This window comes from Tenrec ecaudatus, chromosome 2 (genome assembly GCF_050624435.1).
Source record: "Tenrec ecaudatus isolate mTenEca1 chromosome 2, mTenEca1.hap1, whole genome shotgun sequence".
Lineage (NCBI taxonomy): Eukaryota > Metazoa > Chordata > Mammalia > Afrosoricida > Tenrecidae > Tenrec > Tenrec ecaudatus.
Window position 1 is genome coordinate 293,388,690 of NC_134531.1, and position 27,390 is coordinate 293,416,079.

The window sequence follows — 27,390 nt, forward strand, 5'->3', positions numbered from 1 at the left end:
TATTCCTGTGGGATCATGTCCTGTTGGTGAATCAAAGTTATACTGGCTTCATAGAATGAGTTTGGGAGTTTGCTGATTTTTACTACATTCTGGAATAATGTATGGAGGATCAGTGTCAGCTCTTCCCTGAATGCTTAATAGAATTATCCTGTGAAGCTATGGTCTGGGAGCTTTTTTTAAAAAAATCATTTTATTAGGGGCTCATACAACTCATCAAAATTCATACATAATCAATTGTGTAAAGCACATCTGTACATTCATTGCCCTCATCATTCTCAAAACATTTGCTCTCCACTTACGCCCTTGGCATCAAGTCCTTTTTTTTCCCCCTTCCTTCCCGCTCCCCCCTCCCTCATGAGCCCTTGATAATTTATAAATTATTATTTTGTCATATCTTGCCCTGTCCAACATCGGCCTTCACCCACTTTTCTGTTGTCCGTCCCCCAGGGAGGAGGTCATATGTAGATCCTTATAATCGGTTCCCTCTTTCCAACCCACTCTCCCTCTACCCTCCCAGTATCGCTGCTCACACCACTGTTTCTGAAGGAATCATCTTCCCTGGATTCCCAGTGTTTCCGGTTCCTCAGTGTACCAGTGTACATCCCCTGGTCTAGCCAGACTTGCAAGGGAGAATTCGGATCATTATAGTGGGTGGGTGGGTGCGGGGAGGAGGAGGAGGAAGCATTTAGGAACTAGAGGAAAGTTGTATTTTTCATCGTTGCTACATCGCACCCTGACTCATATCCTTCTCTAGACCCCTCTGCAAGGGGATATCCAGTGGCTGACAAATGGGCTTTGGGTCTCCACTCTACACTACCCACCTCATTCACCATGGTAAGGTTTTTTTGTTCTGATGATGCCTTATGCCTGATCCCTTCAAAATCTCATGATCACACAGGCTGGTGCGCTTCCTCCATGTGGGTTTTGTTGTTCTGAGCTAGATGGCTGCTTGTTTGCATTCAAGCCATTAAGACCCCAGACGCTATACCTTTTGACAGCCTGGCACCATCAGCTTTCTTCACCACATTTGCTTATTCACCCGCTTTATCTTCAGTGGTTGTGTCGGGAAGGTGAGCATCATAGAATGCCAATTTAATAGAAAAAAGTATTCTTGTATTGAGGGAGTACTTGAGTGGAGGACCAATGTCCTTCTGCTACCTTAATACTAAGCCTATAAATATAGGTACATAGATCTATTTCCCCTTCCTCATATATAAATATATTTGCATATGTACATGTCTTTATCTTGACCTCTATAAGTGCCCTTTGTCTCCCAGCTCTTTCCTCTATTTTCCTTGACTTTCCTCCTGTCCCACTATCATGCTCAGTCTCCACCTGGGTTTCAGCAATTCCTGTTGGTTACATTACCCTTGATCATGCCCTACCAGGCCTCCCATACCCACCTCACCACCAATTTGGATCACTTGTTTTACCCTTGTCCCTGGGTTTATTAACACCACTTCCTTCCTCCTCCCCCACCTTCCCCTATCCCATGTCCCCCCGGAACTGTTGGTCCCGTTGTTTTCTCATCCAGATAGTTCATCCATCCTATCTTATTTAGACAGACCTGCAGAGATAATAACATGCAAAAAACAAGACAGAGCAAAACCAAGCAACAATACACAACAAAACACCACCACCACCACCAACAAATCACTGACAAAGAACAATACAAAACACAACAAGAAAGAAAAGCTTGTAGTTAGTTCAGGGATCGTTTGCTGGCCCTTAGGAGTGTTTTCCAGTCCAGTCTGTTGGGGCACCACGCCCTGGCCCCAAAGCCACCTTCAGCATTCCCTGGGGACCTTGCCGCTCCATTCCCTTGCTGTTCCGCTGCACTCCCCAGTGCTTTGCCTCGGTGTGGTGGGATCAGGTTGGGTGCGGTTCCCACACTGTGTCTCCGGTGCTGTCCCCGCAGGTAATGGGTCAGTGAAGGGCGTCATGTTTTGATGATTATTTTTGATAACCATACCAGTTTCTTGTTTTGCGATGGGCCCGTTGAGGTTCTTGATGTCTATCTGGGATAACCTAGGGAGGGATTGTTCTTCCAAGTATTTGTGCATGTCTTCCACGTGGTTGAATTCATTAGAATACAGACTTTCATAGTACTTTGCTGTTATCCTTCTAACCTCATTGGTGTCCATTGTGTTCTCCCATGTTATCCCTCATCCTGGCTATTGCTGTTTGCCCTTTCCTTTCCTTGGTTAGTTTTGTCAGTGGTCTGTTGATTCTGTTGATCCTTTCAAAGAACCAGCTTTTTGCTGCATTGATTTTTTTGCATTATTCTCTTGTCTTCTAATTCATTTCACTCTGCCCTGATTTTTATTATGTCTTTTCTTTTGCTATTGGAGGGGTTGTTCTTTTGACTCTGTTTTTATTGTTGCAGGATTTGTGATAGCATATCAGTCTTAAGTCTCTCTTCCTTTTTCATATATGCATGTATTGCTATCAAGCTTCCTCTGATAACTGCTTTTGCTACATCCCATAGGTTTTCTTACATAGTATTCTCATTCTCTTAAGTTTCTAGAAACTTCCTAATTTCCTCGGTAATCTGGGCCACTACCCATTCATGTTCCAGAAGACCTTTATTCATCCTCTAATTGTTTACCCTTCTTTTTCTGGTCAGCCTTTTATTACTCTCCAACTTTATGGCACGGTGGTCTGAGAATGGTGTCTGAGTGTTGTCTTTGTGTTTGATTTTACTCAGGCTTGACTTGTTTCACAGCACGTGGTCTATTTTCAAAATTAAGCCAAGTGCACTTAAAAAGAATGTGGTTTTTTTTCATTTGGATGGATATCTCTTTAAATATCTGTCCTTTTCAGTCACCTAATTGTAGTGTTTACCAATTTAGCTTCTTTGCTGAGCTTTTCCAGTGATCTATCTTTCTCTGCTAGCAGTGTATTTAGGTCACCTATTATGATGGCTGAGTCTGTGATTTCATTTTTCATCTTTTCAAAGTTTGTTTGATGATTTTTGTGGGTCTCTCGTTAAGTGCATATGTATTTACTATGCTCACTGGTTCCTGGTCTAATGATCCTTTGAACATTATATAGGGCCCATCCTTGTTTCTTGTTATGATTTTCACCTTGAGGTCAATTTTTCCAGAAGTTGGGTTTGCAACCATTTCTTTTTCATGTTGTCATTTTCCTGGTATATTTTCTGCTAGCTTTTTATTCTTAGTCTAATTTTGTCTGTGAGCTTAAGATGTGTCTCTTGCATGCAATAAATTGCATACATGTTTTCTGAACTAGTCTACTAACCATTGTCTTTTAATGGGTTGTTTGAGGCTGTTGACATTCAGAGTTATTGCCACCATCTCTGAATTCATTACTGTCATCTTGTACCTTTTGAATTGGGTGTTTTCCTATCTCCCCTCATATCTGTGCTGTGTTTGTGGGCTTCATTCTTGCCTTCTTTTCCCTCTAAGACAATGTTATCTTGGTAATTCTTTTTGGTGCATTGATCTCCTGCTTGTGCTTGGTGGATGTTGGTCTTCTCACCATAGTAAGTTGGCAAGGATTTTCTACAGGGGTGGGTGTCTTACGGCATGTTCTTTGTGTATTTCCTTGTCCTGGAAGACGTTTACCTCACCATCTGTCTCACAAAGCATATTTTTTAAGTAACTGTTATTGTGCTTGATTTTATTTAAAATATATTTTGCATACTTACTATACATGCATACATCAAAGATATTGTAAATTGGTTTTAGTCCACTTCAGTAAAGTAAGTGTCTGATTTTCATTCATTAAACAGGGGAAGTTTTCCTCTAAGAATTCTCTCACTACTGTTGCAGGTGATTTCTTTGTTGTGTCTTCCTCCAGTAAGCCAATAATTCTAATGTTGTTCTGCTTCATAGCATCAGACATAGCTCTTAGGTTTTCTTCAGCTTCTCTGATGATCTTATTAGATTTTTGTTCGTATTTGTTACAGTCTGCTTGGCTGTCCACTAAGTTACTAATGCAGTCCTCTGCTTCCTCCAGTCAATTCTCGAGGTCCATGTTTCTGCTACTGGTTATGTTATCTCCTCCCTAAGTTCCTGTATTTCCCTTTGGTGTATGGCCTTCATCTCCTCTATCATTTCATCATCTTTCTGTGTTGTTTCCTTCATATCCTGTATGACTCCAAGCAGCATCCAGAAAATTTCTTTCTGTGGCAGCTCATTGTCTGGTTCTTCTGTGCATGTCGTTATGTTCAGGACATCTTCTCCCATTGTCTCTTATTTCTCCTGTTTTTTCGTTGAAGTCGTTGGGTCTGATGGCTGTTTGCGTTGCATTGTTTTAGAGGAGCCAGGTGATATTTCCAGGGAGTCGAAGAGCACTGGCTTTCTCTGGGAGACTTGTAGGAATGCTTCTTTGAACTGCCTACAGCTAATTTCACTATGGAATTAACCTACCATTTTATCCTCCTGTGGCTTCCCTCTCAGGGGAGTGCCCCAGAAGGCTGGTGGGTTGCCTGCTTTGGTTTTTCAGAGGTTGGGCAGAAGTTCCTGCAGCAGCTTGGAATGTTGGCGAGTGTTGGCCGAGCTGCCTTAGGTCCCCAGGCACACTGGCAGGAATTCCCCAATAAGAGGTTGGCAGAGTATCCCCTGGTGGAAGCAGCAGGATTCTTCCCAGCTTTGGGCTAGAGCTCACCTAGCTGGGTGTGGCACAGGTGTAAATGCCCTAGGCTAAGGGGAGTGGTCTGGAGGTCAGCAGTGGATTCTTTATGATGTGCCTCATGCATTCCAGCAGCTCTGAATTTCCCTCTAAGCAATTCTCCTGGGCTGAATTCTGCAGAGGCCCTCTGGTATGTGTTACTCTGTCACCATCTTCCCGGAAGTCCACTCAAGTATTCATAATAAAACTTTATCTGATTGTTTTGATTTTGTTGATCTTATTATTTTTATTATTCCTGTTTGCTTTCTTTGTTTCTTTAGGCAATAGGAATCTATCATTATTTTGGAATGACCTTGAATATCAAAATGACAAGGATGTGGAGAAATCTTTGGACTTTGTTCGGTATCAAAGAAGACAAGCCATGGCAATCCCATTAATTATCCAATGTGGTTAGTGATGAATTCCAGTTTAATTAATACTTTAGTGAATTCTTAAGTATGTGAGTGTTAAAAGCACTTTGCTAAGTACATTGAGACAGTTGGGGGTGTGAGTGGCGTCAGAGAGTGGCATGCACAGATGAATAAGGCATTTTTCTTGGTCTCAAAGTGGTTACAATTTGGGGGCAAAGGTAATATAAGTATAAAAGTAATTGAAATAGAGGAAATCAGGGTAAATGATGTAAAATGGATAGAAAGTAATTTGAGGTTTCAAAAGAAGGCTTTAAGATAGAGGTAACTTTTGTATTTTATTTTAAAATAATTTTAATAGGCATGTAGCTTAAAGAATTTTCTGCATGGAATGCTAAGACATCAAGTTTGAAACATGGATAAATATATATAAAATTATTGTGGCGAAATAATATAAATTCATTTATTTTTGTTTTCACATCTACTATTGTGTTACATACACGTACATAGTAATTGGCTAGTGGATGGGTGAGTAATAATAAATAAATAATAAAAATTATACTTGACAAAAATATGCAGGTCTTTGAATGCCAAGATAAGTAATTTTTACTTTCACAAGCAATGTGGTGCTTAACATGAAACTATTGAACACACTGATACATTTTCTACATCAAGTTTTTAAAGAATTGAAGTACAACCCCTTTTATTGCCCAAAGGAGAAGTCATAAAAGCAAGTAGAAAAAAGAGTACCCTGCAGTCCATAAAATGTTATGAGACTATTCACATACTCCTGATGGGCCAATGTTGGACCTGGAATGGTTCAAAAAAATCCCTGATATGGCCAGAAATATTTTGTAGCCCAGTGGAGGATTATTTGGGAGAGGACTGGAGCAAAAGGAAGGTACATATCTCTCCCAGGAGACTACCATTGTAATTTAGGATCCAGGTGAGAAATTGTGAATGTCTGATTTAAGGCACAGTAGTGAGATTTTAGAGAAACATACTGATATTTAGAAAATATAACTGAGTGACTTAATGACAGTGTACACAACCTTTTAATTGATATTAATTATAGCAAACAGATGGTATGATTCTATATATGGAAAAGCCCAAAGAATCAACAGTAAAATTATTAAAGCTAATGGAAAGTTTTAGCAACATGGTGGGATATAAGATCAAGACACAAAAATTAATTGGATTACAGTATTTTAATGAAGAGAGCTCTTAAAATGAAATCAAGAAAATAATATTTAAAATCACCACCAAAATGTAATACTTACGAATTTACCTAACCAGGGAAACAAAAGGCTTATACAAAGAAAATTAAAATGCTATTACCAGAAACCAAAAGAGACCTACCTAAATGGAAGAATATACAATATTCATGAATAAGAAAACTTAACATTGTGAAAATGTTAATGATACCCAAAGTTATCTGTAAAATCATAATTCTGATCCAGATCTCAGCATCATTCTTTAAAGAGATGGAAAACAAATTGCCAACTTTATATAGAAAGGAAAAAGACCCAGGATGGGCAAGGAATTTCTAAAGAAGCAGAACGAAACAGGAGACCTCTCACTTCCTGATCTCAAAACCTACTACACAGCAATTCTGGTCAAAGCATTCTGGTCGAAGCATTCTGGTACTGGTATAATGATAGATGGGTAGACCAATGATCTGGAACACAGAATCTATAAATAAGTTCTTCTGCTTACAACACATTTTTGACCAAGGACCAAAACACATGAAATGGGGAAGAGTGAGTCATGTCAATAAATGAAGCAGAAAAAAATTGGATTTCCATTTGCAGAATAATGAATCAAGACCCATATATAAAACAGCTACCACTGTGTGTCAGTGTGTGTTGGCTCATATAGTGCTGTGTTGCTGGAAGCTATGATTCTGGTATTTCAAATGCCAACTGGGTCACTCAAAGTGAACACGTTTCAGTGCAACTTCCAGAACAAGAACAAACTGTGAAGAAGGAATCAGCTGTTCATGGTTCAGAAATTAGGCACCAAGAACCTTAATTACAACATTGAAATATTGTGAGATACTAAAGGCCTAATGAATATGAATAAGGAAGAGCTGCCTTCTCAAAGCAAAATCAACCATGATGAAGTGAATGGAGTAAAGCCTGCGGAAATAAAGCCTTAGGAGTTTCATTTGCTCCTGAACACGGTTCAAAATGAAATGAAACAGCTGCAAAAATTATCTAATAATTGGAACTTGGAATATATGGAGTATTAATCTAGGAAAATTGGAAGTTGTCCAAAATGGAATGCATGAAGATTGATATCCTAGTATTGGTGAGCTGAAATGGATGGGTGTTGGCTATTTTGAATCAGAAAATCATATGACTTACTATGTTGGGAATGACACATTCAAGAGGAATGGCATTGCATTCAATGCCAAACAGGACATTTCAAACTCTATCTTGAAGTGCAATGTTTCCTGTGCTAGTACTATATCTATCTGAATTCCGGAAACATCTAATCAATAAAACTATCATTCAATTCTATGCAACAATCATTAAAGCTAGTGCTGGGAAAATTGAGTAATTCTATCACCATCTTTAGTCTGAAATTGATCCAGCCTGTAATCAAGATGCAGTGTTCATTATTTGCAATGCAAAAATTAGAAACAAAGGAAGGAACCGTAGTTGGAAAATATAGTCTTGGTGATACAAATGGAATTGGAGATCACATGGTAGAATTTTTCAAGAAAAGCAACTTGCCATAGCAGTTCATTTTTTCAACAACACAAATGGTGGCTCCACATGGGCTTCTCCTTATGGAATGCAAAGAAATCAAATTGACTTCACCTGTGGGAAGGGGTGCTGGAGAAACTTAAGGTTAGTATCTCAAAACAGGCCATGAGATGACAGGGCAGCTGACCAACAATTGCTCAGATTGTTCAGGCTAAGCTGGAGAAAATTAAAACAACTCTGTCAGAGCCAAATTTCACCAATGACTGCTGAGAACTTAACAAGAACAGATCTGATACAGTGGGCACTAGGTGGAAGACGTCATGAACTGAGACAACAGGTAATCATCAAGACAGCAAATGGGCATCAAAAATACAGGAAAGCAAGAAAAGATCAAAATGATGTCAGAAGAGACTGTGAAGCATGCCCTTAATTTTAGAGTAGCTAAGGCAAAAGGAAGAAATTATGGATAACATTTTTAAAAGGGCATCTCCAGAAAACAAAGTAAAGTATTGTAATGAAATACACCAAGACTTTGAGTTAGAACTTCAAAAAGGAAGAGAATACTAGATGTGATCGTTAGGTGTACTGTCCATCCTGGCCAATAGGAACATGTGGGATCAGTCAGGTCACCGTTTGATTAGAGGACAAAGAGATAAATGGCTCTGCAAGGTCCAGCCCCACCCCTCTCTTGCTTTCTGGTGTTCAGATCAGCATGCTGTGCCTCAACCTGTGTGCTACACCACCTGTGGACCCAGCCAACTCATGGGCCATGGATTGTGTCACTAGAGCCCGAGGGTCTTTCGAGACTTGCTTTGCCACACTGCTGGTGTGTACATTGCTTGAGCTGCAGAGTGGTGGATCCTGTCACATTGCATTGCTTGAGTTTGAGATCCCATCCTGGCCTGCTTTTCTAAGCTCCTGACTGTTGCTGACTCACCCTGCTTTTTGCTGCCTGTGGGCAGACCCAGCCTGCCTTCCTGAGGGAGGACTACTACCTTGACCTTGGTCCCAGCTGCCTACATGAGTCTAAGGACTTCCAGTATATTAGCCATTCCACAAAAGTGAGTTGAACCTAGCCCTCTGTACTGCTGTGTGGACCAATTAGTGGTTATAACCCTTCTTGCTGTTTTATATATATATATATATATATATATATATATATATATATATATATATATATATATATATATATATATATATATATAAAATCATAGTATCCTGGTTTTGTTTCTCTAGAGAACCCTGCCTAACACACTAGGCGTATCTTAAATTGAAATAACTCAAGAAAAAATTTAAGCCTCAAGTTGCAACATTAAAAGATTCTCTGGGTAAAATATTGAATGATGCAGGAAGTAGCAAAAGAGGTTGGAAAGATTATACAGTCGCTGAGCAATAAGAATTAAATGACATTCCACCATTTCAGGAGGTAGTGTGTAAGCAGGAAGCCATGGTACTGAAGTAGGAGGTCCAAGCTGCACTGAAAGGATTCGCCAGAAACAAGGCTCCAGGAACTAATGGAATATCAATTGAAATGTTTTAATAAGCTGATGAAGCATTGGAAGCACTCCCAGGGAATTTTGAAGACAGAGACTTGGCTGGCTGACTGGAAGAAATCTTATTTGTACCCCTTCCAAAGAAAGGTGACAAAACAGACTGCTCAAATTATAGAACAGTGCCATTAATACCATCCAATAATGGTTGAATATCATCTAATAATGGTTGCAGGGAGCCGCCAGAGGTTCAGGCCAGATTCAGAAGAGAACATGGAACACGGGATATAGAGACTGATAACACATTTTGGATGGAAAGCAGAGAATAATAGAAAGATATTTACTTGTGTTTTATTGACTATGGCACAGCGTTTAACTGTGTGGATCATAAGAACCTTTTAGGAGAATGGGAATTTCAGGACAATTCATTGTGCTCCTGTGGAACTTGTACATGAACAGTTGTGCAAACAGAGCAAAGCATGGCATAAAATCAGGTAAAGTGTGTGTCCGGGTTGTGCTTTTTCACAATAATTCAATCTGTATGGAGAATAAATAATCAAAGGAGCTGGATTATATGAAGAACTGAGCATCAGCTCAATGGCTCTTTAAACAATCCATACATCCATCCATTGTGTCAAGCACATTTTGACATCTGTTGCCATCATAATTTTCAAAACATTTTCTTTCCACTTGAGCCCCCAGTATCAGCTGCTCATTTTACTCCCTCCCTCCCTCCATCCCTTCCTCCCTCCCAAACCCTTGATAATTTATAAATTATTATTATTATTTTTTAAGTCTTACACCAACCAAGGTCTCCCTTCACCCACTTTTCTGTTGTCCATCCACCAGGGAGGGGGCTATATGTAGATCATTGTGATTGGTTTCCCCTTTCTCCCTCACCTACCCTCCACCCTCCTGGTATCTACTCTCATTATTGGTCCTGAGGGGTTTATCTGTCCTGGATTCCCTGGGTTTTCAGCTCTTGTCTGTACTCATGTACATGCTCTGGTCCAGCTGGATTTATAAGGTAGAATTGGGGCCATGGTAGTAGGGGAGGAAGAAGCATTGAAGAACTAGAGGAAAGTTGCATGTTTCATTGGTGGTATACTGCTTCCTGACTGGCTTGTCTCTTCCTTGTGACCCTTCTGTAAGAGGGTGTCCAAATGTCTACAGATGGGCTTTGGGTGGCCACTCTGCACTCCCCCTCATTCACACGGAAATTAATTTTTGTTCTTTGATGCCTGATACCTGATCCCATCGACACCTCATGATCACACAGGCTGCTGTTCTACTTCTATGTGGACTTGTTACTTCTCAGCTAGATGACAACTTGTTTGTCTTCAAGTTTTCAAGACCCCAGATACTATATCTTTTGATAGCCAGGTACCATCAGCTTTCTTCACCACATTTGCTATGCACCCTTTTAAAAAAATCATTTTATTGGGGACTCATACAACTCTTATCATAATTAATTCATTCATCCATCCATTGTATCAAGCGTATTTGTACATTTGTTGCCATCATCATTCTCAAAACATTTGCTTTCTACTTAAGCCCTTGGTATCAGCTCCTCGTTTTTCACCCTTCCCCCCTATGAACACTTGATAATTTATAAATTATTATTTTGTCATGTCTTCCACTGTCGGACACCTCCCTCACCCACCTTTCTCTTGTCTGTCCCCCAGGGAGGGGGTTATTTGTAGAACCTTGTAATTGGTTTCCCCTTTATAACCCACCTTCCCTCCCAGTATCACCACTCTCACCACTGGTTCTGAAGGGTTCATCTGTCCTGGATTCCCTGTGTTTCCAGTTCCTATTTGCACTAGTGTACATCCTCTGGTCTAGCCAGATTTGTAAGGTAGAATTGGGATCATAATAGTGTGTGTGTGTGTGTGTGTGTGTGTGTAGCATTTAAGACCTTGAAGAAAATTGTGTGTTTCATCATTGCTACACTGCATCCCGACTGGCTCGTCTCCTCCTTGCGACCCTTCTGTAAGGGGATGTCCAGTTGCCTACAGATGGGCTTTGGTTCCCCACTCTACACTCCCCCTCATTCACAAATGATATGATTTTGTGTACTTTGATGCCTGATACCTGATCCCATTGACACGTCGTGATCACACAGCCTGGTGTGCTTCTTCCATGTGGGCTTTGTTGCTTCTGAGCTAGATGACTGCTTGCTTACCTTCAAGCCTTTAGAACACCAGATGCTATATCTTTTGATAGCCAGGTACCATCAGCTTTCTTCACCACATTTGCTTAGGCACCTGCTTTGTTCATCAATCGTGTCGGGAAGGTGAGCATCGTGGAAAGCCAGTTTAATAGAACAAAGTGTTCTTGCATTGAGTTAGTACTTGAGTGGAGGCCCAATGTCCATCTGCTACCTTAATACTAAACCTATAAACATATGCATATTGATCTATTTCCCCGTCATGATATAAAATATATTTACTTTTGTACATGCCTTTATTTAGACCTCTATAAATGCCCTTTGCCTCCTAGTTCTTTCCTCTATTCATTTTTACTTTTCTCTGGTCCCACTATCATGCTCAGCCTTCATTTGGATTTCAGTAATTCCTCTCAGTTACATTGCCTCGATCAAGCCCTATCATACCTCTCACACCTTCCTCGCCATTGAATTTGGATCACTTATTATTCCCTTGTCCCTGGGCTTGTTAACACCACTTCCTTTCTCCCACCTCCCCCTATCTCATGTCCCCTTGGAACCATCGATCCCACTGTTTTCTCCTCAGGATTGTTTATCCTGCCTATCTTATCTAGATAGACCTGCAGAGAAAATAATATGCACCAGAACAAGATGAGCAAAACAAAGCAACAAAAGAAAAGAAAAGCCCATAAATAGTTCAAGGACTGTTTGTTCACCTTTAGGAGTGTTTTCCGGTGGAGTCTGATGGGGTGTCACACCCTGGCCCTGAAGTCTATATTTGGTATTCCCTGGGCACTTCCTTGCTCTGATCCCCTTGCTGTTCTGTTGTATGCCCTTAGGTTTTGCCTCAGTGTTGTGGGGTCAGATCAGGTGCAATTCCCACACTGTGTCTCCAATGTTGTCCCTGTAGGGCTATGGGTCAGTGAAGGATGTTGTGTCTCTTAGTGGGGCCGGCCTTATGGTCCTCTCTGTGCATTGACTGCTCTGAGTCGGGATATTGTCCTCAAGGCTTGGTGGGTTAGGATGTGCTCCATTCTCTCTTCCCCTTCATTTGCTCTTGTGTGCTCTGATCAGACATGTCCCTCTCCCTGAGCTGTAGCTCCAGGGCTGTCCTCTGAAGTAAGTTCTTCTGGGGGGAAAGGCATCTGTCCACGTAGTTGGAATTGCAGCCAGCCCCTCAGACCTCTCTACTGGTCCCCTGCTTCATGCCACTACATTGACTATGTACCCGCTTTGTCTTCAGTGATCGTATCAGGAAGGTGAGCATCATGAAATGCCAAGTTATTAAAACAAAGCGTTCCTGCATTCAGGGAGTACTTGAGTAGAGGCCCTATGTCCATCTGCTACCTTGATATTTAACATGTAAATATGTGTACATAGATCTATTTCCCTATCATCATATAAAAATATATTTACATATGTACATGCCTGTATTTAGACCTCTTTAAATGCCCTTTGCCCCCTAGCTCTTTCCTCTATTTTCCTCTTGTCCCACTATTATGTTCAGCCTTCATTCGGGTTTGAGTAATTTCTCCTGGTTACATTGCCCTTGATCAAAGAGGAAGACTTATTAACAACCTGTGGCATGCAGCTGATAGAGCCTTGCTTATGGAAATTGGGGTGGTATTGAAGCACTTGATGATGAAGGTAAAGGATTGTAAATGTAAAGAAGACCAAAACCATCACAACTGGTTCAATAGGTAACATCTTGATTAATGGAGAAAAGATTGAGTTTTCAAGGATATTATCTACTTGGATCCACAATCAATGCTCATAGAAGCTGCAATTAAGAGAACACACACTGAGAGACCATTTCATTGAGTAATACTACTGCACAAGACTTCTCGAAAGTATGAATAGTTACTTTGAGAACTAAGGTGTACCTGACCCAAAGTATGGTATTTTCAATTGCCTCATATGCATGTGAAAGTTGGACATTGAATAACATAGACCAAAGAAGAATGGAAGCATTGAATTAAGTTGGTGGCAAAGAATATTTAAAGTACCATTATCTGCCAAAAGAACAATCAAATCTTCCCTGGAAGAAATACAGCCAGAATGTTCCTTAAAGGCAAGGACAGTGAGCCTCTGTGGCATGTAATCAGGAGAGGCCAGTTCTGGAGAAGGAGCTCATGCTTGGTAAAGTAGAGGGGCAATGAAATAGAGGAAGGCCCTCAATGAAAGGGAGTAGCACCATGGCTGTATCTGTGGGCTCACGTGGAAGAATAACGGTGGAGATTATGCACGAATGGCCAGTGTTTGCTCTGTTCTACATAGGGTCTCCATGCGTCGGAACTTAGTGCCTCACAGCAATCACATACAACATAAGCTCAAGGCATATTGAAGACATAAATGTAAAACCTAGAACTATAAAAATCATTAATGGAAAATAGACACAAATTTAGGCACCCTGACACTTGCGGCAAACACACTATTAACCATAGCAAAAAGTACACACACAGAGAAGATGGCAAATAGATGACTGGGATCTCCTAATAACAAGAAACATGTTCATCAAATTATTTCACCTATGATAAAATATTTCATCTATAGACTAAAGGAAAACCCACAAGGTTGGAAAAAACAAACTAGTAATGACATATTGGATCCTACACACTATAGAAAACATTAATATCTGAACAAGAAAAATATAAATTTTCCAATCTAAAAATAGGCAGAGGCATGACAGAACGTTCGCTGAAGTCTTCCAGGCAACCAAAAAATAGATGCAGGAATGCTTTCAATCTCCAGAACGCTGAGAGTTGCAAATCAAAATAACCCTGAGGTCCTGCCGCTCCCCACAACTGATAGGGAAGTTCAAAAGAGCAGAAGAGGACAAATGCTGCAAGGATTGTGTAGAGATTAGAGCCATCATACACCACTGGTGGGACTGTAAAAAAAAGTACTACCACTGTTTATCACCATAGAACTCTCAAAAAGTTTGGAATAGAATTACCATATGACCCAGGAATAGCGATACTTAGTAAATATCCTAGAGAAACAAAGAAAGCAACAAAGGTAGATATATGGATGTCCATATTCATTTCAGCCCTATTCATAAAATCAAGAAGACGGGAATAACCTAAATGCTTATTGGTGCAAGGATGGATAAATAAACGTCGGTAGACACACACAACCAAATGTTATGCAACATTAAAGAATAATGATGGAGTAGTGAAGCACCTCATGCTATGAAGGGAGTAGAGGGCATGATGCTGAGTCAAGTTAGTCAGAAACAAAAGGGCAAAGATTGTATGTCACTGTTATAATTACAAATCAATCAAGAAATAGTTTCCATACCCCCAAGAAACAGGCTTTGATATTACCAGAGGTGCGATTGGAAGAGAGGAAAGGGGAAGCAGTAGGTTAGAGGGTAGACTGGTGTTAACTGGAGGCTGCTGTAGATAATACACAACAAGAGGAAGATAAGAGGGAAAGTGGGGACCCAGAGGAAACAGGACAAGCCATTGGGAGGTTTGATCATTTATTTAAGCGTTGATGGAAAAATTGATGATCTGATATGTAAATACCCATCTTTTTCATTAAATTTTGGAGAATAAAGGTTTAGAACATAAGCCTGTCCTTAAAGGACTTTCAATCTAGTAAGAACGAAAAGTCAACAGATTGATACAAAGTATACCGGGGGGGAGGGGAATGCTAGCAATTCCTCTGTGTTTTTGATATTATAATCCAATCACAAGTACCTGAGGGCTTTATGAATTGGAAAAATTGCTATACTTTCTTAGCCTCTGTTTCTTCTTTCATAATATAAGACCAGTACTTGTAGGTAGCTATAATTTTGTACTAAATAAAATTCATGAATAAGTGTAAAATTTACTAAGTGCTAAAAGTACTGCCTTTCCCTGTTGGTTTGTCATCATCATCATCATTAATATTAATTTGTCATTTAATCCTTAAAGAAATTCTTTGAGGTTATGGTAAGCAGTTGCCAGGGACTTGGTCTGACTTCTATTGCCCTCCTGTGTATCATGTGGAATTGTACGCTGTGAGGTTTTCCATGGTTGATTTTTCAGAACTAGATCACTAGGCTTGTGTCCTGAGACATGTCTGTGTGGATCCTAGCCCAGGATTTCTCATAGCAGCTGAGCATGCTAACCATCTTCATCACCTAGGGATTTATTCCTAAGCGCTATTATTAATCCCTGTTTTACAAATAATTGGTGATGTGCGTTAGATGCTGAAACTGCAAGATCAAGTCGTTCAAACTCAGCAGTCACTCCATAGGACAAGAATGAGGTTGTCTGGTTCCATGAATATTTACAATAGTATAAACTATTATATTATACAATTATACTATATTATACCCTATATTATACAGGGTAACTATGAGTCAGAATCGACTCAGTGGCAGTGGAGGATTCTGAAACGTAGATACATTAAGTAATTTGCCCTAGAGTATAGAAAATTTAAGTGATGGAGCTAAGATTCAAAGTCAAAGCTGATGGAGTCTCCAGTTCAGATTCTCAAGCCCCATGTCAACCCCATTGTATTCACTCTTGGATGAAACTATGTCTGGGTGAGAAATAATTAAGTACAGTCTGGAGAAAGCAACCTGCTCTACTCCTAAGGCAAGTCCAAGTCCTAGAAGCAAGAGGACAAATCATTCAGAAACTGTAAGCTAGAGAGTAGGATACAATGAGGAAACAGCACAGAACAGGAAAGGGATAAATAGTTCAGATACCTTGATTTTACTTTTTACTTTTGTGGTTAGAAACAAAAAGTGGTGCTCTCAGCAGATGTAAACTAGATTTAGAGAAAATGTTAGATTCAAGTCATCGAAGATCTTAATGTGGCTTAGAAAAGGTAGTGAGAGATTTATTAGTTAAAGGGCTTTTATTTTTTGGCCTAAAAGTAGCAGAAACCAACTAAAGGGGACATAAACTCCAATGGTAGTAGTTATTGCTACTACTCTTATTTATTTTAAGGAGCTCACAGCGATAGTTGCATCATTAATTATAATGGTATGTGAGTGAAGCTTCGCTTGTGTGGATCCAGAGCTCGCCTTACACTGGGAGTATATGCAAGCTAATATGTTAATATGATAGATTCCTTCCGGACTGTGGTCTCTTTCATGTGTCATTTTTTTTAATTTACAGATCTTTGCCTCAAATGGAGAGTCTTACCTTCCTCTGCTAATTACCAGGAAAAGGATTTCCTTGACATTTGGATTTGTGCTAATAATCCCAACCCCCTGGAAAACAGGTAGATTTAACAGAGTTTTCTAAAATCCTTTGTCCGCTAGAAAATATCAGCTATAAATAGATTTTAGCTTAGGTGCTGCCATCTCTTCAAATACTTTCTAGGCTCTTGCCACGTGAAGAAAGAGACTTCATGAGTGTGTTTTATTCCAACAAGATAAAAGTAGTCTTGGTGTATTTGTAGACATTGGGATATAAAAACTCTGTACTGTCACAACCTGGTGTCTAAGAGTTGTGACTTCAGTTCATTTTTACACACACTCATATGTCCTTACTGTACAGGAGTGTCGCACCGAGAGTGTTCCCAGAGACATTACACTGTTAGACCATGTGGTCTTCCCATTTAAGTCATATATTGATTTCATTGTTTTGTGCTCTTGGAGGAAGAAGTACAGGTCTAAAACAGGAAAAAGACCAATTAAATATTGATAGATGTCAACATTGTTTCAAGCCCTTTTGAACTAATATGCTTTCCCTGGGGGCAAAAGATTTAATACATGCTTTAACAAAGGCATCCCTGAGTCAAGCAGAACACCCCCCCTCGACCCCCTGCAGCCCCCTGGATTCCTTTAGGGCATTTCAACCTGGATAGGTGGATCAATATTGCTGATATAGACGTTAGGGTAATAACTCCTGTTTGGTTATTTTTATCTAGTCCTGGAAAAAGCAGCAAGATAAAGAGGGGCTGGTGGTTAAGAATACATTAAGAAATTGCTGCTGAAGCCCATTATCGGAGAGGACTGTGGGGCCGGCCCCAGTCCGAGTTATATTGATGCGCTCCCTAGAAGAATGCACTATAAAGGACAGCACTGGAGATAGAGGCTGGGGAGAGTGGCTGCTCTGTCCTGACCACATGGGAGCAAACTAAGAGGGAAGGAGAGAGACAGACAGACACGAATGAACGTGAGAACTTCATTCATCCTGGTCCACCAACCCTTGAGGAGGACATCCCTGCTTGGAGCAGCAGCCCATGCACAGAAGAGGACTTTAGGGCTAGCCCCAACATGAGAAACAAGGTCCCCTTGCTGGCTCACAGTGCTACAGGGACAACACTGGAGACACAGTGCGGGAAATGTGTCCTGTCTGACACACACACCCTCCCCACAAAGCAGGCCAAACCATAAGAGGGAGCACAGCAGAACTGCAAATGGAGCAAGGTCCAAAGTCCCTGGGAAATCCCAAAGAGAGACTTCTGACACGAGGGGCCGTACTGGGCACCTCATCAGACCCAGTTAGAAGACATTCATAAAAGTCAGCTGACAGACCTGAAACTATTTATAGTCTCCCTCCCCATTATTATTATTATTTTAATTTACATTTTAATATATCTATCTATATAAGATAGGCAGGATAAACAACCCCAAGGAGAAAGCAACAGAATGGAAGGTTCCAGCGGGGGGGGGGGGGCATGGGAGAGGAGGAGACAGGGGAAGGGAACGGGAGGCCAACAAACTCAGGGACAAGGGAACACAAAGGGATCAATGGTGAGGAGGGTGTAGAAGGCGTAGTGGGGTTGGATCAGTTGTAATGTAACCAAGAGGAATTGCTGAGAGCCCATCGAAGGGAGAACATGATAGTGGGGCAGAAGGAAAGTAAAAGTAAATAGAGGAAAGAACTTAGAGGCAAAAGCTATATAGAGAGGTATAAAGATAAGCATGTACATATATAAATGTATTAATATATAAAGATAGGGGTATTGGTCTGTGTACACATATTTATATGTTAAAAGTATTAAGGTATCAGACAGACTTTGGGCCTCTACATAAGTTTCCCCTCAACACAAAACCCTTAGTTTTGAATAACCTGGCATTGTGTGATATTCAGCTTCCTGCCTTGATCACTTAAGCCAAAATGGTTGCATAAGCAAATGTGGTGAAGAAAGCTAATGGTGCCTGGATGTTAAATGATATAGCACCTGGGGTCATAAGGTCATAAAGGCTGGAAGTTAAAAAGCAGTCATCTAACAGGGAAGCAGATATACCCACATGGGAGAAGCACACCAGGTGATCACAAGGTATCCACAGGATCAAATATCAGAAGACCAAACCAAACAATTATATTAATGGGAACGAGAGGGGTCAGAGTGGAGACCCAAAGCCCAGCTATAGACAATTGGACATCCCCTCATAGAAGGGTCACACAGAAGGGACGTTTGATCCAGTGTGCAGTTTATCACCAACGAAACACAGCATTTCTCTGGTTCTTTAATGTCCCCCCATCCCCACCGCATCATGGCTTCAGTTCTACCTCACAAACCATGCTAGATTGGAATATGTACATTGGTACAGTTAAGAGCTTCCGACACATGGAAACCAGGACAGATAACCCCCTCAGAGTGTAATGGGAATAGTGGCATCATGTGGGTAGGAAGTGGGTGGGGGACAGAGAGGAAAAGGGGGGAAACAAGAGCCACGATGGATGTATAAACCACTACACTCTCGCCCCTGAGGGGGATGGACAGCAGAAACATGGGTGAAGGGATACAGCAGACAGTGTAAGATATGAATATATATATGATTTATCAAGGGTTCATGAGGGTGGGAGAGTAGGGGACAGAGGGGCAAAGAGGAGCTGATCATAAGAGTTCAAGTTGAAAGTGTTTTGAAAATGATGATGGCAACATATGTACAAGTTTGCTTGATATAATTGATTATGGATTGTTATAATATCAGCAAGAGACCCCAGTAAAATGATTTAAATTACAAAAAGGAAAAAAAGAAATGGCTGCTGAAACCTCTTCTACTGAGGCGCAGGGTTGATTATCTTTAGAGACTGAAGAAACATATCAGAGGTTGAAGGGTGCGGAGAGTTTACATGGTTCAGCGATGTTTTCAAACTCCTTCCCACTTGATTCCTTTTGTTTTTATTGTTGTTTTTAAATAAAATTTCTCTCAAAACTTGAATAAACAAAACCGAGCAAGGCGGAAATGTCCTGGTTGAAGTGGTGGCTGGAAATCTGGGCATCAGAGGTGTGCACTCCCTCCCTCTGTTCTCTACTTTCTGCAAATCGCCTAGGACTCCATAGAACACGAGGAAAAGACATCCTTCCAGCTGGGCATTTTCATTATAGAGACAAGAGACTTAGGGCCTCAAAGGGTTCAAGAAACTTGCTTATGAAACCATGAGCTGAGACCTATGTACTCCTAAACGGATTATGACCTAACTTGGAATTAAAATGAGGAGTTCTGGTGATGCATTGGTTTAAGCCTCAGTTTGCTAGTTGCAGGGATAGCAGTTCAAGCACACCAACCACTCTGTGGGAGAACGATGAGGCTGTGTGCTCCTGTAAAGATTTATCATCTCAGAAACCTGAAGGAGCAGTCCCACTATATCCTTCTAGAGTTTCTCTGAGTTGAAATCAACTCAGTGTCAGTGGGTTTTGGATTTGGAATAGAAATACCTTGCAAATGGACATTGGCCCTCCACTCAAGCACTTTACTCAATGCAAGAACACTTTGTTCCATTAAATTGGCATTCCAGGATGCACACCTTCCTGACACGATTGCTGAAGAAAAATGTGTGCATAAGCAAATGTGGTGAAGAAAGCTGACGGTGCCTGCCTATCAAAAGATATAACGTCTGGGGTCTTAAAGGCTTGAAGATAAACAGGAGGCCATCTAGCTGAGAAGCATCAAAGCCCACATGGAAGAAGCACACCAGCTTGGCTGACCATGAGGTGTAGAAGGGACCAGTTATCAGACATCAAAGAACTAAAAATCATATCAGTGGGTGCCCACCTTCCTGATACGATCACTGAAGACAAACGTGTGCATAAGCAAATGTGGTGAAGAAAGCTAATGGTGCCCAGCTATCAAAAGATATAGTGTCATCGCTTCTCGGCCTTTTGGCTAAGATCAAGTGTAGTATCTGTTCTTATCAGTTTAATATCTGATATGTCCTCTATCCGAGGACAATATATTAAATGGATTTTTGGAATTAGGAGATGGAATAGGAGCTTGCTCCGTCCACTCCATGCATCGACCTGGTATTGCAGTACTTCCAGGAACAGTGCACCAAAAAAAAAAAAAAAAGATATAGTGTCTGGGGTCTTAAAAGCTCAAAGATAAACAAGTGACCATCTAGTTCAGAAGCAACAAAGCCCACATGGAATAAACACACCAGCCTATGTGACCACGAGATGTCGAAGGGATCAAGTATCAAGCATCAAGGAACAAAAAAGCATATCTTTGAAAATGTGGTGAGTGCAGAGTGTAGACTCAAAGCCCATTGGTAGCCAACCAGACACCCCTTACTGAAAGGTTGTGGGGAGGAGATGAACCAGTCAGGGTGCAGGGTAGCAACGATGAAACATAAAACTTTCCTCTAGTTCTTAAATGCTTCCTCCACCCACCCCCATCATAATCCCAATTCTACCTTACAAATCTGGCTAAACCAGAGGATGTACATAGGTACAGATAGCAACTGGAAACACAGGGAATCCAGGACAGATGACTCCTTCAGGACCAGTGGTGAGAGTGGCGATGCCTGGAGGGAGGGGAGAAGGTGGGGTAGAAAGGGGGAACTGATTACAAGAATCTACATATAGCCTCCTCCATGGGGGGATGGACAGCAGAGAAAAAGGTGGGGGGAGATGTCGGACAGTGTAATATATGACAAAATAATAGTAATTTATGAATGATGAAGGATTCATGAGGTGGGCAGTGGGGAGGGATGGGGGGAAATGAGCAGCAGATATTAAGGGCTCAAGTAGAAGGCAAATGTTTTGAGAATAATGATTGCAACAAATGTACATATGTTCTTGACACAATGTATGTATGAGTCCCCAATAAAATTATTAAAAAAATAAAGAACATAATCTTGGGAACTAGGAAAGGTAGAAGGGAATGTGGGCAGATGACTGAAAGAGAAAATGTGGTCATTGTACAGCTGAAAGATAGCAAGGATCCGAAGAAGGCCTTGGAAATGGAAGAGGAAAGATTATATATTAGAAATTTTTGATTAAATTAGGAGTCAAGCGGGGGATCAACATGCTTCAATGTAAATGTTTGGGTGGCTACAATAGCAAGAAATGCATTCTACAGATTTTCAGGACTGGGAGAAAGGGGGCTGAGTGGGAAGGACAATGAACTCCGCTTTGGACATGTTACATTACTATGCTGCTACCTATCTTCTGGTGAATATATCTAACAGTCATTAAAAAACAAAGGAGTGAAACAAGGGGAAAAAAGAAATACCATGCAAACAGAAACAGAGTGTAGGTGCAGTTTCAATATTAAAAATAGCCATTACTATTGATCACTGGGTACAAGCTAGAACCATGTCAGACGGTGTGGAGGATGATGTTTAGGGTTCAAACTGCACCAGACTGCCTGCCTGTGACTCCTGGCTCCAGTAGGTATGAAACCTTGGGCAAAGGATAAGACCTTTTTAATTTCATTTTTTTCTCTATATGTGGAGTTATAATAACCCCTTGACGTAGCTTCTCTAGGTCTAGCTGGGTCTCATCTAAAGGCAATCTACTGAAATCTCCTGATTACAGGGCCCCTTTAATTATGACCACCCAGAATGTAGGGCACTGTCCACAGGGATAATTATATACTGAGGATTTTATAGATTAGTCTTTTGCATTTTCAGACTGAGACCTGGCATACAGACCATGACAGCCTCCCTTTTCCTCAACTTACCATTTCCCTCAAACTGACCTGCTTTCATTCCCTGCTGGCGGAAAGGTGACGATGCCATCCCAGGGCATTGTGAAATTAGTTTCAAAGCTGCCTTGCTCTATTTCTTTTACATATCAAAATGAGGCCACTCGTGATGAGAGACAAGATAATTTTAGCCTTGGTGACAGGAAATTGATGGAGTTTCAAAGCCTAAAATGCAAACTCTTCTGATATTTATAATTTGCTTAAGTCCTTGGTTCTTTAAATATACTACCATACTACTGGCCATCTGTATTTTATTTTTACTGAAAAGAATATGGGGAGAAATAAGCAGATGGCAGCAAGAGATTTGGGTGAGATATAAAGAAACACTTGATTATAAGGGTGTTTATCAATAGCTCGTTGGTATCTCCTTCACTGGGCATGATTGACTCTCATGTGGATAAGCTCCAGCAGAAGGGAAATTGATTTGATGATTTTGATCAGTCCTCTGATTTAACATGGTGAGAGTAGGCAGTGCATATCTTCAAAATATGCTTTGATATAGATAATCGCGATGCAGAACTGGCACACATATTGAATTTGGATAAAATCATATGGAAGTAGTAAGTTGAAATCACGAGAAGGAAAATGTCGTTCTCCAGTAGGTACCATTTCATCAGCAAAGGGACAGCACGATGGAATGAAAACTGCCTTTGTTGTACTGATCCCACTAAACAGAATTTGTCCCACTAAGCAACGTTTGAATGAACAATGTCTATGTAACGAGATTCAGGAAACAGTACTAGCCTCCTCACACATAGAAATTTAACCATCATTCTGAGAACTTTCTCCCAGTTAATATGACTATTGCTTGAATTTGTATCCACTAATGCCAACGATGAAGAAATTGAAGATTTCCCCCGGCTTCTGTTATCTTATATTTGACAAACACAAAATCAAGATGCATTGATAATTACTGGTGATTGGAATGTGAAAGTTGGAAATAAAGGAAAATGATCAGTGGTTGGACAATATGGCCCTGGTAATAAAAACATAAGCTGGAGACCACATGATAGAATTTTACAAGACAATGGAGTTATTAATGCAAAGACATTTTTAATCATGTAAATTGCAATTATAGAATGCACAAGAATCAAAGTGACTACATTTGTGGAAAGAAATATGGAGTTGATCAGTATCACGACTAGTCGATCAGTATCAGGCTAGGAACCAACTGTGGAACAGATCATCAGTAGCTCCTATGCAAGTTTAAGTTGAAGTGGAGAAAAATTCAAACAAGTTCATGAGTGGAAAAGTAAAGGAGAATGCAGAAGAGGGATATCACTGCTGATGTTAGGTGTATCTTGGCTGAAAGCAGAGCATCCTATCAAAGGCTAACACTCTCTTGACTATGCAAAGGAAGTCAACTGTAAGGATAATAACCAATTGGGCAGAACATTGCAAAGGACTAGGACTCCAGAACACTTTATTGTGCTCATGCAGGACTCATCCACAGCTCAAAAGACAGTGTCTGAACAGAACAGCGTGATAATGAATTATTTAAGAAAGCTGGTCCCCAAAAGCAACACCATCATAAGTGTAGAAATAAGTGAAGTTGCCAATGGAACCCATGCTCACCCCTGGAAGCAGTAGTCAAAAAATCAAATAATATATTGCAAGCAAAAGACCTCTTTAAAGTGTTAAAAAGCAAAAATGTCACTCTAGGGACTAACATGAACTTACCCCAAGCCATAGTATCTCCAGTCACCTCATATATATATGTGAAAGCTGGACAGTGAATTCTAGTAAAGATGAATTGATGCTTTTCCATAATGATGTTTGCAAAAATAAATAAATCACATATACCATGGACTGCCAGAAGAATGGGCATATCTCTCTTGGAATATGTACAAACAGAATGTGCCTTAGAAGTGAGGGTGGCAAGTTTTCATTTCACATATTTGGGATATATTGTTGAATAAGAGTAGTCCTTGGACTAGTTGCTCAAGATGTCTTAAAAATGTTGAAGAGCAAGAATATCACTTTGAGGATAAGGTGTACCTGACCCAAGCTATGTTTTCTTTTTTTTTTTAGTTTAATACTTTTATTTGGGGCTCTTACATCTCTTATCACAATCCTATCACAATCCATACAAGCACATTTGCATGAATGCTGCCATGATTTTTTCAAAGCATTTTCTTTCTACTTGAGCTCTTGATATCAGCTCTCATTTCCTCCCTCCCTCTTCCGCCTTCCCTCCTTCATAAACCCTTGATAAGTTACAGATTATTATTTTCATATCTTGCATCATCCTATCTCGCCCTTCACCCACTTTTCCGTAGTCCGTCCTCCTGGGAGGGGACTATATGTTGATCCTTGTGATCAATTCCTCTTTTCTCCTCCTACCTTCCCCTTATCCTCCTGGTATCTCTATTCTCATTATTGACCCTGAGGGGTTTATCTATCCTGGATTCCCTGTGTTTCCCGCCCTTATCTGTAACAGTGTGCATGTTCTGATCTAATCCTATATGTAAGTAGAATTGAGGTCATGACAGTGGGGGGCGGGGGAGAAGCATTAAAGAATTAGAGGAAAGTTGTGTGTTTCATCAGTTCTATACTGCACCCTGACTGGCTCATCTCTTCCTTGTGACCCTTCTGTGAGGGGATGTCCAATTGTCTACAGATGGGCATTGGGTCCACACTTCATGCCCCCTCCCCCCTTATTCACATTGGGTATGATTTTGTTCTGGGTCTTAGATGCCTGATACCTGATCCCATTGACACCTCCTGATCACACAGGCTGGTGTGTTTCTTCCATGTGGGCTTTGTTGCTTCTCAGCTAGATGGCCACTTGCTTATCTTCAAGCCTTTAGACCCCAGATGCTATATCTTTGATAGTCAGGCACCATCAGCTTTCTTCACCACATTTGCTTATGCACCCATTTTGTCTCCAGCAATTGTTGGGAAGGTGACTATCTCAGAATACCGGATTATTAGAATAAAGTGTTCTTGTGTTGAGGGAGTATTTGCGTCGAGGCCCAATGTCCATCTGCAAACAATTATATATATATATATATATATTCCCCTCTCGTTATATAAAAATATATTTACATAGCCTGTATTTAGAACTCCATAAATGTCCTTTGCCTCTTAGCTCTTTCCTCTATTTCTTTTACTTTCCTCTTGTCCCACCATCATGTTTGGACTTCATTTGGGTTTAGTAATTCCCCGCTGCTACATTGCCCTTGATTAAACCCCACTAGGCATCCTATGCCCTTCTCTCCATTGATTTTAGCTAACTTGTTTTCTTGTCTCGGAGTTGGTTCCCCCCACCCCTTCCTTGCCCCCACCTCCCCTTCTCCTGTACCCCCAGAACCACTGGTCCTGTTCTTTTCATCTCCAAATTGTTCATCCTGCGTGTCTTATCTAGATAGATATGCAGAGACATTAATAAGTGCAAACACCAGGCAAAGCTAAGCAAAACAACAAAAGAAGTCAAAACCAATAAAATAATAACAACTAAAAAAACCCAAAATAACAACAACAAAAAGCCACTGACAAAAGTGGAAAAGCCTATAAATAGTTTAAGGTCTGTTTTTTTGTCCTTTAAGTGTGTTTTCCAGTCGAGTCTGATGGGGTGCCACACTCTGTCTCCCAAGTCTATTTTTAGTATTCCCCAGGATTTCATCACTGCTCCCCTCACTCCTCCGTTGCATTCCCTTAGTGTTTCACTCCTGTGTGATGGGGTCAGATTAGGCACTGTGTCTCCAGTGTTGTCCCCCGTAGTGCTACGGTTCAGTGAGGGATGTCATGTCTCATGGTGGGGCTGGCCCTATGGTCCTCTGTACATTGCCTGCTCTGAGCAGGAATGTCATTCTCAGGGCTTGCTGGGCCAGGATGTGTTCCCCTCCCTCTCCATCCCTCTTTGCTTCTCCTGTGCGCTCTAATCAGATGTGCTCCTTTCCCAAAGCTGTAGCTTCAGTGCTGTCCTCTGAGGTGTATTCTTCTGGGAGGGTGGGGTGTCCACATAGTCGGGATTGGGGCTGGCACCACAAACCTCTCTATTGGTTCCCTGGTACATGCCGGTATGTTGTATTCAAGTCTTGGCACATCAGGTTGAAGTCAGATCTCTCTCTTTCTCTCCTGTGGAGATATAAACAATACCCTCCCCTTGGGTGGGTTAGTTTCCTGCTCCCCCCCCCCATGCCTTTTTTCGCCCTCTTTCTTTCCCCCTCCTATTTAGTTGGCTGCTATATGTATCCCTGGATTGGGTTTGGCCCGTGACAGAATACCTGGACCTCACCTCAGGAATGTATGTATATAGTAGCTTTTCCCCTATGCCCCACTTTTTAAATTATTTTATTGGGGCCTCGTACAACTCTTATCATCATCCATACATTCATCCATTGTGTCAAGCACTTTTGTACATTTGTTTCCCTCATCATCCTCAAACATTTGCCTTCTACTTGAGCCCTTGGTATCAGCTCCTCATTTCCCCCCTCCCTCTCTGCTCCCCCTCCCCCATGAACCCTTGATACTTTATAAATTATTATTATGTTGTCATATCTTACACCATCCGACATCTCCCTTCACCCACTTCTCCACTGTCCGTCCCCTAGGGAGGAGGTTATATATATATGTGTGTGTATATATATGTGTATGTATATATGTATGTATATATTATATATATATCCTTGTAATCTGTTCCTCTGTCCTTTTCCAGGGACTGGTTTCTCCTGACAATATGTCTAAAAGATGAAAGACAAAGTCTTTCCATCCTTGCTTCTAAGGAGCACTCTGGTCATATGTTTTTCAAGACAGATGCATATGTCTCCTCCCGGCAGTCTGTGGTACATTCACCACATTCAATCGCTAATATTATGGAAATTTGGAATATGGTGCTGGCAAAAGATATTGAAGTATCATTAAAAGACCGTTAAAAAAATAAATGAATCTATTTCGGAAGATGTACAGCCAGACTACTCCTTAGGAGCAATGACGGTGAGGCTTGGTCTCGTGTCCTTAGGGCGTCTTATGAGGAGAGATCAGTCCCTGGAAGAGCATATCAGACTTGATAGAGCAGAAGGACAGTGACAAAGAGGTAGAGTCTCGGGAGATGAACTGACAAGGTGGCTCCAACAATGGACGCAAATATAGAAATAATTATAGGGACAGGAACAAAGCAGGCAACGTT

At 40.9% G+C, this 27,390-nt stretch overlaps 1 protein-coding gene and 1 non-coding gene across 2 annotated transcripts in view; both read left to right on the forward strand.

Annotated features, from left to right (window-relative positions):
- MORC1 (MORC family CW-type zinc finger 1) overlaps nt 1–27,390 on the forward strand; it is a 224,168-nt gene that overhangs the window by 110,030 nt on the left and 86,748 nt on the right. The window contains exons 14-15 of the mRNA XM_075542961.1: nt 4,917–5,045; nt 16,489–16,594. Coding sequence (XP_075399076.1) covers nt 4,917–5,045; nt 16,489–16,594 — 235 coding nt within the window. The remainder of the gene's footprint in view (nt 1–4,916; nt 5,046–16,488; nt 16,595–27,390) is intronic.
- LOC142441830 (U2 spliceosomal RNA) lies at nt 20,419–20,609 on the forward strand. Its single transcript, XR_012783149.1, has one exon. It is a non-coding gene; the product is annotated as a U2 spliceosomal RNA (small nuclear RNA).